This window comes from Chiloscyllium punctatum, chromosome 2, assembly GCF_047496795.1.
Source record: "Chiloscyllium punctatum isolate Juve2018m chromosome 2, sChiPun1.3, whole genome shotgun sequence".
Taxonomy (NCBI): Eukaryota; Metazoa; Chordata; class Chondrichthyes; order Orectolobiformes; family Hemiscylliidae; genus Chiloscyllium; species Chiloscyllium punctatum.
Window position 1 is genome coordinate 56,174,226 of NC_092740.1, and position 16,998 is coordinate 56,191,223.

Genomic DNA, 16,998 nt, shown 5'->3' on the forward strand with positions numbered 1-16,998 from the left:
ACTCTTTGAAAAGTACAATATAATTCATCCCTAAGCTTTCCCATAGTCTAGAAAATGTTCATCTTCAAGCATTTAAAAGAAATCCCTGGTCTTGCCTTTGCTGACTGGCAAAAGAACCTAAATTCTGTCTTCTTTGTCATTAAAAGGTGATCTTTATGAATGATAAGATCCTGCGATGATGTTTCTGTTTGCACAGAGTCCAGAACTGCCACTGGGAGGAGGAAATGGTTTTCCACAGTACTATTGATTTTTTCCCCCACATAGAACATTCGAGGGAAGGTTATTAACTCTACCTTGAAATTATTCAGCTATGTTTTTGAATGTTAAAAGGAGTCCAAAGTTATGGGTAAGGCAGGCATGGAAGTAGCAGTAAGGCAACTTCAGTTCAGCCATAAACAGCAGTGTGGTCTCAAACGCCGTGTGGCTTTCTCCTGCTTCTAATGAATTTATTTAGGATACGGACTAGTAGTTTGCAAAAAAAAAACGTGAAATGCAATGACTGCCTTAATTCAGGTTTGGATGCTTTAATTGGTAATTTTATTCTGAAAATTATTAATGTTTTGAGCTTCAGGGTGACATGTCAGACAAGATAAAAAAAAACCCAGCTTTGCTAATAGCAACCTAGAATGTTTGGCAGCAATGACAAGTGACAACACTTTCCAGCCTTATATATAAAAAAAAATGTATAAATGGCAAACATTTAAGAAGGTACATGTAATGCATATTTTATTAAAGACTACCTGGTACACTCCACTGTGACAATAATATAAACATTGAAAATGTATCCAAAAAGTATAAAAATTACACTAAGTAAATGCCAACAATAAAATTACTTATTATTTTATAGAGTTTTGAAACAAAAGAACAAATACAAAACTGTGATTAAATAATCTGGGAATAATGACAAGAGTTTAAGTACATTTGATTGGTTTTCGATGGTACTGTAGAAATCCTAAGGTATTCTTTTGGTTCTTTTTCCTCATGCAGTGCTTGGACAGAGACAACAAAAAAAAGTCATCTATCACTTGTTCAATATTCCTGTAATCTTTTTCATGAAGGTCAGATGTCTCCAGTCATAATAGCAATGAATTCTTCCTGGTTAACTATGGAAAATAAAAAAACATTACAACATTTGATGAGAAAGGTTTCAACATTAATTCATTTAAACAACATTAACCCAGCTACTAAATGTTTTATTTGATTGTCAGAACTCTGCTCACGTTATTTGGAGACTCCAATGATCATGCTGATGTATACTATTACATTTCACAACTTTTTAGGCACAATACTCCATTACAAGACTACTAGATAGAATAGGAATCATTCATTTTATTTCAACTTTGAATTGATCAAAATACAACTGTTCCAGCATAGCTTACTAAAATTTCATCTGAGCTCAAATGATGCAGACTCTTGCTCAACATATGTAATTGAGCTCCTGAACTCTTCGGGAACTGAATTACACAAAATTCCAAGGTATCAGCTACGTATTTAGCCAAATTACTGAGCTACAATGGGGAAGTCATAGGCAGGCATTTATTTATGGTGTTCCACTTCCTTACTTCACTTATTATGCGACTCTTTTTCTTATTTGCTTAACATTTGTTTGGCTCAAATTGGCCCAATACATACAGCAAGTTAAACAAAACCAACCAAAAACCTCTGGATTGGAACATTTGCAAAGGACAAAATGGAAGAAGAGCTCAAATTCAGATGAGAATTAAGAACAAAATTAAAACATAGGATTTGCTGGATCAGCAAATCCTTTGTCCTTCAGACCAAATGCATGGTGATACATCCTCAAAGTGTCCTGATTGTCCTTTGTAGCACTCCAGTGTTGAAGCTGGCGCCAAAATTTCATCGTAGATTATCAATCTCTTAAATCAGAGCTAGCTGTAACCTTGACAGCCTAAACAGTTACAAGGAAGAATGAAATTAAACATTTTGGTAGATAAAAACAGAAAGGCAGAATCTGAAAAGGTGAAAGGCACTAGCAAATTTTAGAATTCAAAGGGATTTGTTGTCTTTGTTCTAAGTAAGGAGTTAACATAGGGACAGCACATAACTCAGAGCTTGCATAACATTTTTCTTTCAACGCAGATTGGAGAATAAATTAAAAAAGGTATTGTTGCAATTATACAGAGCTCATCCCCAAGGAGATGAGGAAACACTTGACTGAGAAAAGTTGCAATGGAGACTCTGGCTAGCACAGGAGTCAGTTTATTTACGAGAACAGATGGCTAAAATGGATCTAAAATTGTGTGGAGTTAACAGGAGCAAAGTGTGGTATGAACTTATTGGAACAAATGAAAAAGTTATGGAGTTTGCCAAGAAAGAAGCTAGAGGTTGTTTCTACAGGCTGCAAAGTCTATAATTAGGGATTGCTGTTTAGGAAAATTTAAAAGTTATTTGCCCCTCCACCCTCCCCCATTTGCTTAGTTGTCAAATCTTTTGGTGCACAGTAGTCCTGAAGGACTTCAATTTTTATAAATACTGGGCAGACCAAATTTGCAACAATAGTGAGGGTCAGGAATATGCTCAAGACAGTTTTACATATTGGCCTGACAACAAATCATCCACAGCAGATTTGCCCAATAGGATTTTGCTACATTTTCACCAAATGCTGGGCAACCAGGTAGCTGCATTTGCCACATTAAAAAATACCACATGCAATATTAAATGAAATAAAATGTACATAAATACATTGCATACTTCAGACAATCAAAACACATTAGATTAGATTCCCTACAGTGTAGAAACAGGCCCTTCGGCCCAACAAGTCCACACCAACCCTCCAAAGAGTAACCCACCCAGACTCATTTCCCTACATTTACTCCTGACTGATGCATTTATCACTATAGATAATTTAACATGGCCAATTCACCTGATCTGCACATCTTTCAGACTGTGGGAGGAAACCCATGCAGACAAGGGGAGAATGTGTAAACTCCACACAGACAGTTGCCCAAGGCTGGAATCGAACCTGGGTCCCTGGTGCTATGAGGCTGTAGTGCTGACCGCAAGATATACACTTGCTGTCAGAGCAAGCAGAATAGCTTTGAAAGGGTTTAGCAATCTAAGTGTTTCACAAAGTAAACTTGCCGAATAAACTGTCAAAGTACGGTGGTAATCTATTAATTGAAGTGCCCTGTTTCTAACATACTCCAGCACATCAGATACATTCCTCAGAAGGGTGACTGGACCAGAAACATTATCTCTAATTTCTCTCCACAGATGTTGCCAGACTGCGGAGTCTTTCCAGCAATTTCTGTTTCTGAAATAAATAAATATTGGAATTTTAACTTAAATCACAACCCAAAACATATAATGTAATGAATTACCTTTACCTAAGCCTTTTCCTTTGTTAGCTTAGGGACCGTGAAGATTTTAGAATTTAGCAAAACAAACCCAATAGGCAAAATAAAAAAATATGAAGCGAGTGCAATACACTGACAAATCTGTCAAACGTTTTCTAGCAAGATTAGAAACAAGATATTAGAAATGAGAAAATGAAATGGAAGAAGCATTAAATACTTTGTACTAGAAGATGAAATAAAAGTGGGGAACCAAGGCTTTGGTAAAAATGAGAAATTTACTAAATATTACTTTAAGGTGACTAAAAGTGAAAATTCTGTATATCCAATGATTTAGAAACTGTTTTTGGAATAAAATATAGGACTACAAAAAAATTAAAGATGTACTGGTTTTGACCATCTACAATTTCCCAAATTTTAGAACAGTCCCCTTGGATTAAAGCAGGAAACATATACCTGTTATTCAAGAAAGGAGGAAATTTAAACAGGATGCTAAAAGACGTTAAGAAAATATACAATATCAGAGCAATAAAAAAAAGAAAAATCACAATATGAATTAGTAGAGATTACATGCATTAAAAGAACAGAGAAACTACTTTAATAAATCCATTAATTTGTGTGATATTGCAACTGGTAAAATATTAAAGGATTAAAATCAGCAGTTAGAGCATATGTGGATTTTCAAAACCATTCAGAATGACATGTTAGAAAGCAGCTGCTGTAATGCACAATATATGGGACGTTATAATAACATGTATTTGGATTCAGTGAACAGAGAATGCAGAATAAAGTAGTCATTTTCAAGTTGGCAGACTGCAACCCAGTGGGTTGACGTAGAGTCTATTTAAAATCTACATTAATAACTTCAAGAAGGCCTTTGACAAGGTGCCGCAAAGGAAGCTGCAAAGATAAGTGGCCATAGTGTTAGGGGCAAGGTATTGGCATGGATACAGGATTGGCTGACTAGCAGAAGGCAGAGTGGGGGAAAAAAGGGTCTTTTTGCAGAATAAGTGCCAGTAATGTGTGGAGTTCCTCAGGGGTCAGTGTTGGGACCATTCACATTATATATGTGCAATCTGGATGAAGGAACGGAGGACATTGTTGCTACGTTTTCAGATAACAAAAATAGTTGGAGGGGTAGATAGCACTGAAGAAGTGGGAAGTGTAGGAGGACTTGGACAAGTCAGGAGAATGGGCAAACTGTGGAAGATGGAATATAATAAAGGGGAAAAGTGTGAAGTTTTACAATTTGTTAATAAGGAGAGACAGACAATTTTTTAAAAAGGAGGAAAGGCTTCATAAATCTGATGCACAAGAGGGACTTGGGGATCGTAGTTCAGAATTCTCTTAAGGTTAACATGCAGATTCAGTTGGCAGTTGGGAAGGGAATGCAAGGTTCGCATTTATTTGTGGAGGGCTAGAATACAAGAGCAGGGAGGTACTGCTGAAGCTATATAACATTTGTGTCAGATTGTACTTGGAATATCGTGAGCAGTTTTGGTCTCAAGGATGGACGTGCTTGTGTTGCAGGAGGACCAGAGGAGGTTTACAAGAATGATCTGGGGATCAAGGGCTTGTCACAGGAAGAGCAATTGAAAACTCTTGGTTTGGGCTCAATGCAGTTTAGAAAGATAAGGGGGATTTCATTAGCACTGAAGTGGGAGATGGCACGGGGCAGGATGACACTAGGCAAACGTGCTTGCAACAAGATTGGCAATATGGTTAAAATCAAAAGGGAGGCAAAAGGGAGGACTGCAGATGTTGGAGGTCAGAGTCAAGATTAGAGTGATGCTGAAAAAGCACAGCAGGTCAGGCAGCATCTGAGGAGTAGGAAAATCTATGTTTCAGGCAAAAGCCCTTTTCATGAATACCCACTGGAACTTAGAAGAATAAGGAGTTCCTAATGAAGGGATTTTGCCCAAAACATCGATTTTCCTGCTCCTCAGATGCTGCTTGACCTGCTGTGCTTTTTCCAGCACCACTCTAACCTTGACTCTGATCTCCAGCATTTGCAGTCCTCACTTTCAACTAGGCAGACGGCCACACAAGATAGCCGCTGAGCCATAAATTGGCTGCTTGACACACAAGATGGCCTCCAGACCACAATATGGAGAGAGACAGCAAAGCAAGCACAGACACTGCATGGGGCTACCAGAATGCCAGCACAATGCACTCACAACTTAGTTGATTAGTTTAAGGCAGGTGGGGGAGAGAATGCTCATTAGTAGCGTATACTGCCCGCCGAATGTCTGGGTCCAGCTAATACCTTTGATAGAAATGCTAACTGTTTGATATGGACTCAATACAAAGTGCTAATAGCCAGGGCTGCAGTAATCGTCCTTCTCAGGAAGAACGATTAGCACCCATTACTACAGTAATGGACTTCAGCGCAGACGCTGAAATTGATAATGTCTGCGCTGAAACTGACAATGACTGCACCAAAACTACAAACAGTTCTGCAAATTTTACAATAAACAAACTATGTCACACAGACAGTAATTTCATCACAGACCTATTGTATTACAAAATGTACAAAAGTATCTTGACATGTGCTCTGGATAGAGAGAGGACTCACAGCTGACCACTGTGCTGTTGGTGTCTTTTGCTCCCCAGAGCTCTGGTATTTCCTTGTACGATAAACTCTGTCATTGAATCCCCGACTCTGAGTCAGAGGCTGGTGATTTTCCTCACAACAGAACTCTCAGAATAATGGCAAGCTTGGATAAAGTGGACATGGAAATAATGTTCCCGCTAGTAGGAGAGACTGGGATGTGAAAGCACAGCCTCAGGGTGAAGGGACAATCCTTTAGAACTGACAAGAGGAATTTCTTCAAGCAGAGGGTGGTTAATTTGATGAACTCCTTGCCGCAGAAGACTGTAAAAACCAAGTCACTGAATGTACTTAAAACAGATAGATAGGTTCTTAATTAGTAAGAGGATCAAGGGTTTCAGGGAGAAGATAGGAGAATGGGGCTGAGAAACAAATATCTGCTATGATCAAATGGCAGAGCAGGCTTGATGAGCAGAATTAGGTCATTTGGCCTCTTTTACTTATGGTCTTATTGGTGGGAAAACAGAAAAGCAGATTCCTCCCTCACCTAAAAAACACCTAAAAAAAAACTACAGCAGAAACCGAAACACCTGATAAGCGGATCCAGACGCTCTATATAATCAACACAGGAATTCTTGGACATCATCAGAAATACACACATAGACAAGGAAGAAACCATGGTGTCATTCAATGTAACGGCACTGTTCACCTCTATCGACAAAACCCTAGCCAGAGAAACAATAGCGAACCTGCTGGACATACAGAACAGACAACAGGACATTGAACCTATCAACAAAGACGGCATACTCAAACTACTGGACCTGTGCCTCACAACACACTTCACATTCAACAACTAAATATATGAACAAAACAATGGCACACCCATGGGCTCACCCATCTCTGGACTCATAGCAGAAGTGGTAATGCAAAGATTAGAACAAACAGTCTTACCGCAAATTCAACCCAAACTCTGGGTCAGATATGTGGATGACACCTTTGTAATCATTGAAAACACAGAAATAGAGAACACACACGGGATCATCAACGCTACACTCACAGGAATCCGATTCACTAAAGAGGAAGAAAAGGACAACCAACTCCCATTCCTAGACGTGATGGTACAGAGAACACTGAACGGAGAATTCACCACAAAGGTATACAGGAAAGCCACACACACAGACCAAGTCCTGAACTACGAAAGCAACCACCCCAACACACACAAAAGAAGTTGCATCAAGACACTATTCAAAAGGGCCACAACACACTGCAGTACACCAGAACTGCAAAAAAGAAGAGGAAGAACACCTATACAATGTATTCGCCAAAAATGAATACCTGCGCAATTTCATCAACAGATGCCCAATGGAAAGACAACGTGACGAGGACATGCCACAACCCAAAGGACTAGCTACACTACCAGACATCAGGAGCATTTTCAAACTGACAGCCAGACTACTGCGACAACTAGGACTCATAACAGCACACAAACCAACAGCCACTCTCAGACAACAACTCACCAGAACGAAGGACCAGATACCCAGCATGAGCAAAACCAATGTAGTGTACAAAATCCCATGCAAGGACTGCACAAAACACTATACAGGACAAACAGGAAGACAGCTAACGATCCGCATCCATGAACATCAACTAGCCACGAAATGACACGACCAGGTATCCTTAGTAGCCACACACGCAGATGACAAGCAACATGAATTCGACTGGGACAACACTACTATTATAGGACAAGCCAAACACGAGAACAGCCAGGGAATTCCTAGAGGCATGGCACTCATCCACAGATTCAATCTATAAGCACATCGATCTGGACCCAATATACCAGCCACTGCAACAGACAGCTGGAACTGACAACCAGAAGCGACAGATTCAAACCACTACAAATGCCGGCGCAAAGATCACAGAAGTGCTCAGGAGGCTCCAAAGCACTGAGGATGTCACCTAGACAGGGGACGAAATGTCTGCAACACAAATTCCCAGCTCGGCAAACAGAACCACAACAACGAGCTACAAATCTTCTCACAAACTTTGAATAACGTGTGTTCTTGTTTGGAAAACAAAGCTAACATGTAGATACAGCAAGACTCGAGAGTTGCACTCCAAAATTAGCCACAACACTGACATATATTCAACAATATGGAATATTGCCCAGGGTATGTTCAGTCCACACAAAACGAAATAAATCCAATCTCATGAAATGCCAGTGTAATTTTCATCATCAGCAAAATTATGGAAGTCATCATTGATAGTATCAAGTGATACCAACACAATACCAGAGGATTGGAAGGAGGAGAATGTTGTTCCTCTTTTCAAGAAGGGTATTAAGGAAATCCCTGGCAATTACAGACCAGGTAGTCTTATGTCTGTGGTCAGCAAAGTTTTGGAAAGAATTCTGAGGGGTAGGATTGATGACTATTTGGCAAAGCATAGTGTGGTTAAAGGCAGTCAGCATGGCTTTGTGAGGGGCAACTCAATCTTATTGAGTTCTTTGAGGAGGTGACAAGATAGGTCGAAGGTCGAACAGTGGATGTGGTGTATACGGACTTCAGCAAGGCATTTGATAAGGTTCCCCATGGTAGGCTCATTCATAAAGTCAGGAAGTATGGAATACAGGGAGATTTGGCTAACCGGATTCAGAATCGGCTGGCTGACAGAATGATTGTAGATGGAAAGTATTCTGCCTGGAAGTCAGTGTTGAACGGGATCCAGCAGGACTCCGTTCTTGGGCTTCTGCTCTTTGTAGCTTTTATAAATAACTTGGATGAGGTGGTTGAGGGGTGGGCGAATAAATTTGCTGATGACACAAAGGTTTGAGGTGTCGTCGATAGTACAGAGGGCAACTGCAGGCTACAGCACTAAATAGACAGGATGCAGAGCTGGGATGAGAAATGGTAGCTGGAGTTCAACCTGGATAAATGCGAAGTGATGCATTTTGGAAGGTCGAACTCGAATGCTGAATATAGGATTAAAGACAGGATTCTTGACAGTGTGGAGGAACAGAGGGATCTTGGTGTGCAAGTACATAGAATCCCTCAAAGTAGCCACCCAAATGGATAGGGTTGTTAAGAAAGCATATGGTGTTTTGGCTTTCATTAACAGGGGGATCGAGTTTAAGAGCCAGGAGGCTTTGCTGCAGCTCTACAAGTCCCTGGTGAGACCACACTTGGAATATTGTGTCCAGTTCTGGTTGCCCTACTATAGGAAAGATACCAAGGCTTTGGAAAGGGTACAATGAAGGTTTACCAGGATACTGCCTGGACTGGAGGGCTTGCCTTATGAAGAAAGGTTAAATAAGCCTGGACTTTTCTCTCTGGAGAGAAGGAGGAAGAGAGGAGACCTGATCGAGGTATACAAGAGAATGTGTGGGATAGATAGAGTCAATAGCCAGAGACGTTTCCCCAGGGCAGGTTTGACTGGTACGAGCAGTCATAGTTTGAAGATATTAGAAGGAAGGTAAAAAGGAGACGTCAGAGGTAGGTTCTTTACACAGAGAGTTGTGAATGCATGGAATGCGTTGCCAGCTGTGGTAGTGGAAGCAGAGTTATTGGGGACATTTAAGCGACTGCTGGACATGCACATGGATAGCAGTGAGTTGAGGGGTGCGTAGGTTAAGCTACTATATTTCACATTAGGACTAAACCTTGGCACAAGATCGTGGGCCAAAGGTCCTGTTCTGTGCTGTATTTTTCTATGTTCTATGTTCTACAATCATGTCTGTTCCTTGGCACGCAATGTGTTCTACAAGGGCTTTTGAGCTAATTTCATTATAACATTGGAGTTCAACTCTTATCTGTTTTGGCCAACGTGGTTAGAGTATGACTAACCTTAGCAACAAGCAGCATCTGACCTAGTGTCACTGAGACTAACTTCACTAGACATTGGGGCAGTCCCAGCAGATTTTAAACAGTGACATCATATTTGCTGTTTTCCAAAGGAAGGTAGATAAAAGATAGGGAATTATAGACCAGTTAGCTTAACTTCTGTAATAGGGAAAATGCTTGGGTCTATTATCAATGAAAAAAATAGCAAACTGTCTAGATAGAAATTGCCCCACTGGGCAGATGCAGCACCAGTTCATGAAGGGCAGGTCATGCTTAATTAATCTTTTAGAATTCTATGAAGACATTACTAAACTGCAGACAATGGGAAACCAGTAGATATGGTGTATCTAGATTTCCAAAAAGGCATTTGACAAGGTGCTGCACAAAAGGCTGCTGCATAAGATAGATGATTGGCATTACAGGCAGTGTATTAGACTGGGTAGAGGATTGGTTAACCAACAGGAAGCAAAAAAAAGGGAATAAATGAGTGCTCTTCTAGTGACTAGTGATGTGCCTCAGGGATCACTGTTGGCACCGCAATTATGCGCAACTTACATCGATGATTTGGACTTGGGGACCACATGTAGTATGTCAAAGTTTGCGGATAATATGAACATGAGAGGTAAAGTATGCAGAGCACTGTGAAACTTTACAAAAGAGCACTGATAGTCTATGTGAGTGGGCAAAGGTCAGGCAGATGGAGTGCAATGTTAATAAATGTGAAGTCACCCATTTCAGTAGGGGGATAACAGCAAAAAGGACAATTACTTAAATGGTAAGAAATTGCAGCACGCTGCTGTGCAGAGGGACCTGGGTGCCCTTGTGCATGAATTACAGAAGGTTGGTCTGCAGGTGCAACAGGTAAATGGAATGTTGGCCTTCATTGCAAAAGGGACTAAGTATGAAAGCGGAGGTTATGTTGAGCTATATCGGATGCTGGTGAAGCCACAGCTGGAGTACTACGTGCAGTTTTCGTCTCCTTACTTGAGAAAGGATGTACAGGCACCAGAAGGGATGCAGAGGTGGTTCACTACATTAATTCTGGAGTTGAGGGGGTTGGCTTATGAGGAAAGACTGAGTAGACTGGAAATGTACTCACTGGAATTTAGAAGAATGAGGGGGGAATCTTATAGAAACACAAAATTATGAAGGGAACAAATAAGATAGAAATCAAGAAGAGGTTTCCACTGGCAGGTGAAAGTAGGACAAGAGGGCATAGCCTCAAAATTAGGGGGTGCAGATTTAGGACTGAACTGAGAAAGAACTTTTTCACCCAGAGGGTTATGAATCTATGGAATTCCCTGTCCAGTGAAGTAGAGGTTTCCAAATTAAATTTTTTAAAACTATATTAGATAATTTCTTGAACAGTTAAGGAATTAAGGATTATGGCGAGAAGGCATAAGTGGAGCTGAGGCCACAAAAAGATCAGCCATGATCTTATTGAATGGCCCAGAAAGCTCAAAATGGCCAGATAGCCTATTCCTGCTCCTAGTTCTTATGTTCTTAAACAAAACGAAATTCAATAGAAATCAAGGGAAACCATTTTGAGTGTGGAAGCCATGTTCCCTGACTAGAGGAGACATGTCAGCTAAATTGCTGACAGCTAGCAGGAATTGACTGTGAACAGCAATTTTCCTGACCGGAGGAAATATGTTAGTTAAACGACTTGCTAATTAGATTTTCTCACTGACAATGCTACTGTACTTCCGCAAAGTTAAAAATCGCACAACACCAGGGGAAATGAGGAAACTGGTGAAATCTGTTTGATGCCATGGGGTTGAAGGGTTCTGAGGCAGAAGAGGAGGGATTCTCCTCCAGGTGTCGGGTGGTAAGGTCACCTGGAGGAAGAACGTCTCATCTTCCGCCTCGGAATCCTTCAACCCCATGGTATCAACGTGGACTTCACCAGTTTCCTAATTTCCCCTCCCCCCACATTACCAGAGTTCCAACCTTCCAGCTCAGCACCGTCCTCATGACCTGTCCCACCTGTCAATCTTCCTTCCCACCTATCCTCTCCACCCTCCCCTCTGACCTTTACCCCCATCCCCATCTACCTATTGCACCCTAAGCTACCTTCTCCCCAGCCCCAGAACCCCCACCCCCATTTATCTCTCCATCCCAGAGGCTCCCAGCCTTATTCCTGATGAAGGCTTTTGCCCGAAATGTCAATTCTCCTGCTCCTTGGATGCTGCTGACATGCTGTGTTTTTCCAGCACTACTCTAATCTTGACTACAATCTCCAGCATCTGCAGTACTCCTAGTATTCTTAGCCTATCTATCGTAGTTAGTCTGCATTGTTCTGTAATCAACAATCAGCCATTTGTAACCCTTAATAAACTGTATACTGTACACCTGTAGCTGAGTGGAGAGGTTATGACTAATCAGTGCTGGACGGTCATTGTTTATTTCACAATATCATGGGAAGAGGTCAAACATGTCAATTTCACAAGGTCTGTGTAAGAGGTTTATGGGAAACGGGACACTTCTCAGACACTAGGTCTGTATTTGTTGGAATTCAGAAGAGCGAGGGGTACCTTGATTGAAACAGAAGATCCTGAGAGGTCATGACAAAGTGCAAGAAAGAAAGATACTTCCTGTTGTAGTTGAACATAGAAATTAAAAAAAAAACTTGCTTAAGACTGATGAGAATTATCTCAGCAAGGTAAAGAGGGTAAAATTATTTACGCCTGCCTTTTAGATTAAAATTCTCTGTATAGGTAAAATAGATAGGAGGTGACTGCATGCTAATGTTAATTCACTTACTTTCTCCATCTCCATCTTTATCAAATTCATCAATCATTGCACGCAGCTCTTCATCAGTCATGTTTTCACCAAGCTCCCTTGCAACACGGCGTAAATTTCGAAGATTAATTTTACCAGAGTCGTCATCATCGAACAGTTTGAATGCTTTCAGAATCTCTTCTTGTGGATCTCTATCCAAAATCCAGTCAGTCACTAATCAGAAACCAAAACAATTGCAAAATAGTATATTTAATAAAATGCACTAAAAAATTGAGAAATGTAATATGTTAAATCCGGGCTTGCAGGTTGAAAATAAATTTAACAGATCATCATGATAAAAGTTATTATTGAGAGACCTCTAATTAAAAACAGTAGAATCCAATGTAATCTATTTTAATTGATGTCAAAGTAGAGCAAGCTTTTTATTAACTGGCGCCTATGGGACCAGGAGTGTGCCAGTTGATCAAGAGGTCCACATAATCAATGTGGAAACACACATTAACATATTGCTCATCACTTTTATTACTTCATTTTCAGCATAAATTACTTAAATAAAACTTGCAGCAGAGACCCTTTTCACTCGTGCCTCAACTGACTACTTGGACAACGGAGGTCATGATAATACAAGAGTCAGAGTCCAACAGCACAGAGACAGGTCCTTCGGCCCAAACTGGTCCATGCTGAGCAAAATGTCCATCCACGCTAACTCAGTTTCCCTGCACTTGGCCCATATCCTTCTAAAAACTTTCCTATCCATGTATTTGTCCAAATGCCTTTTAAATGTTGTTAATGTACCCACCTCAGCCACTTCTGCTGGCAGTTCATTCCACATGTGTACCACCCTCTTAAAAGAAAGTTGTCCAGCAGGTACCCATTTTTTCTTTCCCTCTTACCTTAAACTGATGCCCTCTAATCCTGGATTTCCCAACGCTGGAAAAAAAAAAGACAAGGCATTCAACCTACCCTTGCCTCTCATGATCTTATACACTTCAAGATTCCCCATCAGTTTCCTAAGCTATAAAGAAAAACATCCTAGCATGTCCAACCTCTCCCTATAAATCAGTCCTGGCAACATTTTTATAAATTTCTTCGACACTCTTCCCAGTTTAATAACATCCTTCCTATAACAACGTGACCAAAACTGAACACAATATTCCAAATGTGGCCTCACCACTTCCTGGACAACTGCAACATAACTTCCCAACTTTTATACTCAGTGCCGATGAAGGTCAGTGTGCCAAAAGCCTTCTTCACTAACCTGACTACCTCTGGCTCCACTTTCAGAGAACTGGAACTCCAAAGTCCCTCTGTTCCACTACACTCCTTGCCCTATTTACCATGAAACACCTACCTTGATTTGACTTTCCAAAGTGCAACACCTCACACTTATCTATATTAAACTCTGTTTGCCACTTTTCAGCCCACTTCCCCAGCTGATCAAGATCCTGATGCAATTTCTGACAACCTTCCTCACTGTCCACTATACCACTTATTTTAACGTCATCTGCAAACTTACAAATCATGATTTGTATGTTCTAATTCAAATCATAGATATAGATAACAAATAGCAATGGGCCCAGCACCAAGTCCTGAGGAACACATTAGTCACAAGGCCTCCAGTCCAACAAGCATCCTACAGCTATCCTCTGCTTCCTAATATCAAGCCACATGTTATGGAGCAAAACAAAGGTCTATGAACACAATGTACATCACATTGGCACTTTCACCCAGGGTCTACCTTGCACCTTCTCTTAAAGTTAACAGTTATTTCTGTTCTGGGTCCAGTATGAGGGGTTTTACATGGTCAACTCTACCACTAGGGATCTCCTTAAATTACCCTCCACACCCAGTTTTTGGATTATAAATTCCCAAAATAGAGAAGAATCATCATCCCCCAATCCAGTGTAATAGTGGTTCTCAGCTACCCCTTCTGGTTACACACTGTCCTTTGCTCAATTGTTTGATTGGATGTAGGCATTGCTGGCGAGCTGGACATTTGTTGTTCATCTGTAATTCACCTTGAACCAATGGCTTTATGGGCCATTTCTGAGGGGCAGTTCAGAATCCACCACATTACTGCAGGCCTGTTATTTCAGATAAATACTTTTTTTGCCTTTTGTTTGATGGGAGTGATGATCATAAGGTGCCGATTAAAACAAAGGTTACTGTATTAAAAATAGTGGATAGAATTATAGAAATAGCCAGCACAGCAGAAAGTCCTTTGGCTCATCTGATCTGTGCTAACTGATGAGGAGCCATTCTGCATAATCACACTCTAGAATTTTGTCCATAGCCTTAGGTTATGACACTGCCATTGAGTTAAGGATTTCTACCCTGACCGTTCTTTTGGGCGGAACTGGAACTCCGCATTTCACTGGGAATCCCCTGTAAGATTCCTACCTCTCAGCCTACATAGACCCTTCAGCCAAAAAGAATAAGCCTTCCTATGTATTCTCAGCCCCTCAATATTATAACTTTAATTAAGTCACGTCTCTGCCTCGGTTCTGAATAGGATAACAGGAGCTTGTCCAATCTGTCTTCAAATCCTAAGTCGTCTAGTCTAGATGTGATAAATCTGTTTTTTACCCTCACTAAAGCAAGCAGACATATACCAGTGATCACAACTAAACACAGCTGCAAATTAGTATTTTACTTGGGCATCATTTTCCTATTCTTATATTATATACCTCAACTAATAAAGAATGCTATATTAGAACGAAAGACTAGTTAAGCCTTGCACAATACCTGTATAACTCATATCACCCTAACTGGTATACTTGCATAATAATTCTTTTGGCAGGTTTGTATTGAAGCATACTACAAGTATTAATGCCCTGTGCCACACAACCTTTAATTCCAGGTGCTTCCCAATAGTCACACGTAATACATTAGAAAAGGTAATCAAACCTAGACAATTGCGTTTTAGGAAACAAGCTTCAGCAATAAAACTTAAGAAATCATTTCTGACATGACAACAATTGCATGATCTCCTTGAAAATATTTTGATCTTCATAACATAATAGCAAACAAAAAAAATCACATCCTCAAAATTTATAGAAAATAGGGATAACCGTAATTTAAGAACAAAATGAGATGTATATAAGGAATATTGCAGCAGGTGATTCTGTAAATTTTAGGTTTAGGTGCAGAGGGAAATCATTTGGTCAATTATCTGAACTGGCTCTCAGCATTTTAACTTGGTATCAATAATCTGTTTTTCTGGATCTTCTGCTTTTTCTCTTCTGTAACCCTGCACATTTGTTCCAATTGGAACAATCACCCAATACCCTACTGAATGCCTCAATTATTCCTGCCTCCAGATTCTAACTCCATACTGAAAAAGAAAGCTTTCACAACGAGGGTACCTCATCCTCCCTCCCATTTCCCAACAGAGAGACTGGTTTTCTTTCCACAAGCCATTTGATGCCTTTCAAAGATCAAGAACTTGTCGTACATGAATTACAGTCCAACATTATTAGACATTTGCAACATTAATACACGACTGAATGTCAATTTTCAGTGAGATGTGGCTCATGTCGAACAAAAAAAAAAGTCACTTTCATACACCAAATGGCCTGTTTCTTTCCTGTAGATGATGTGGAGTAACATTGAAAGATCCGATCCAAAAAGCAAGATGGAAAATCAGATTCCATATGAGAGGAATAGTAGAGAAGAATGTACGTACTATCACTCCAAGATACTATTAAAATAACTTTTGCTCAAATACTTTGTTTAAATCAATTTGCTTTTCCATCAAAGAAACATTAATTTTTCACCTGCCCTTCCATACTAAACTTGAAAAGTCCAACTCTGAGATAAGAAAAAGTAAAAAAAAAGCTACAGGGACAGGCTGAATAGGCCGCAGCTATTTTCTCCACAGTGTCAGAGGCCTATACAGGCCTATAAAATCATGAGGGCTATGGATAGGGTGAATAGTCAAGGTCTTTTTCCCTAGGATAGGGGAGTCCAGAGGGCATAAGTTGAAGGTGAGCGGGGAAAGATTTAAAAGGACCCAAGGGGAAACATTTTCATGCAGAGAGGGTGCATGTATGGAATAAACTGCCAAAGGAAGTGGAGGCGGCTGGTACAATTACAACATTTAAAAGGCATCTGCATGAGTGAAGGATTTAGAGGGATATGGACCAAATGCTGGCAATGGATCTAGATTTATTTAGGATATCTGATCAGCATGGACCAGATGTCTCTTTGACATTATGAAAATTCCATGATTTTATCTATCTAGAGTTTAATCTGAACTCTTCAGATCAGCATTGAAAACATGCAAAAACTTAACAGAGCAAAATTACCAACTTCATTGAAGTCCTCAAAAGAAATTTTGCCTGTGCCATTCCGATCATAATCTCTCAGTATCTTCAGTACGTCAGCCTTCTTTACATCAAATCCCAGGGCTCTCATTGCAACCTGATAGAACAGTTAAAAATATTAGTGATAATTCTAACATTAGCAATATATTGACAAAACTAAATGTAATCTTTTTGACCATCATCTTTTTTTCAAAAGAAGTCCTCATTTTCTAGCAAATTGTACAATTAGA

General features: G+C 40.1%; 1 protein-coding gene across 3 annotated transcripts in view; it reads right to left on the minus strand.

The window, feature by feature from the left end:
- Nucleotides 1–709: 709 nt before the first annotated feature.
- cetn3 (centrin 3) overlaps nt 710–16,998 on the minus strand; it is a 43,858-nt gene continuing 27,569 nt past the window's right edge. For all 3 annotated transcript variants that reach the window (XM_072582862.1, XM_072582863.1, XM_072582865.1), the window contains exons 3-5: nt 16,751–16,865; nt 12,465–12,656; nt 710–1,103 (exon numbers count right to left, since the gene is read on the minus strand). In XM_072582862.1, coding sequence (XP_072438963.1) covers nt 1,060–1,103; nt 12,465–12,656; nt 16,751–16,865 — 351 coding nt within the window. In that variant the 3' untranslated portion in view covers nt 710–1,059. The remainder of the gene's footprint in view (nt 1,104–12,464; nt 12,657–16,750; nt 16,866–16,998) is intronic.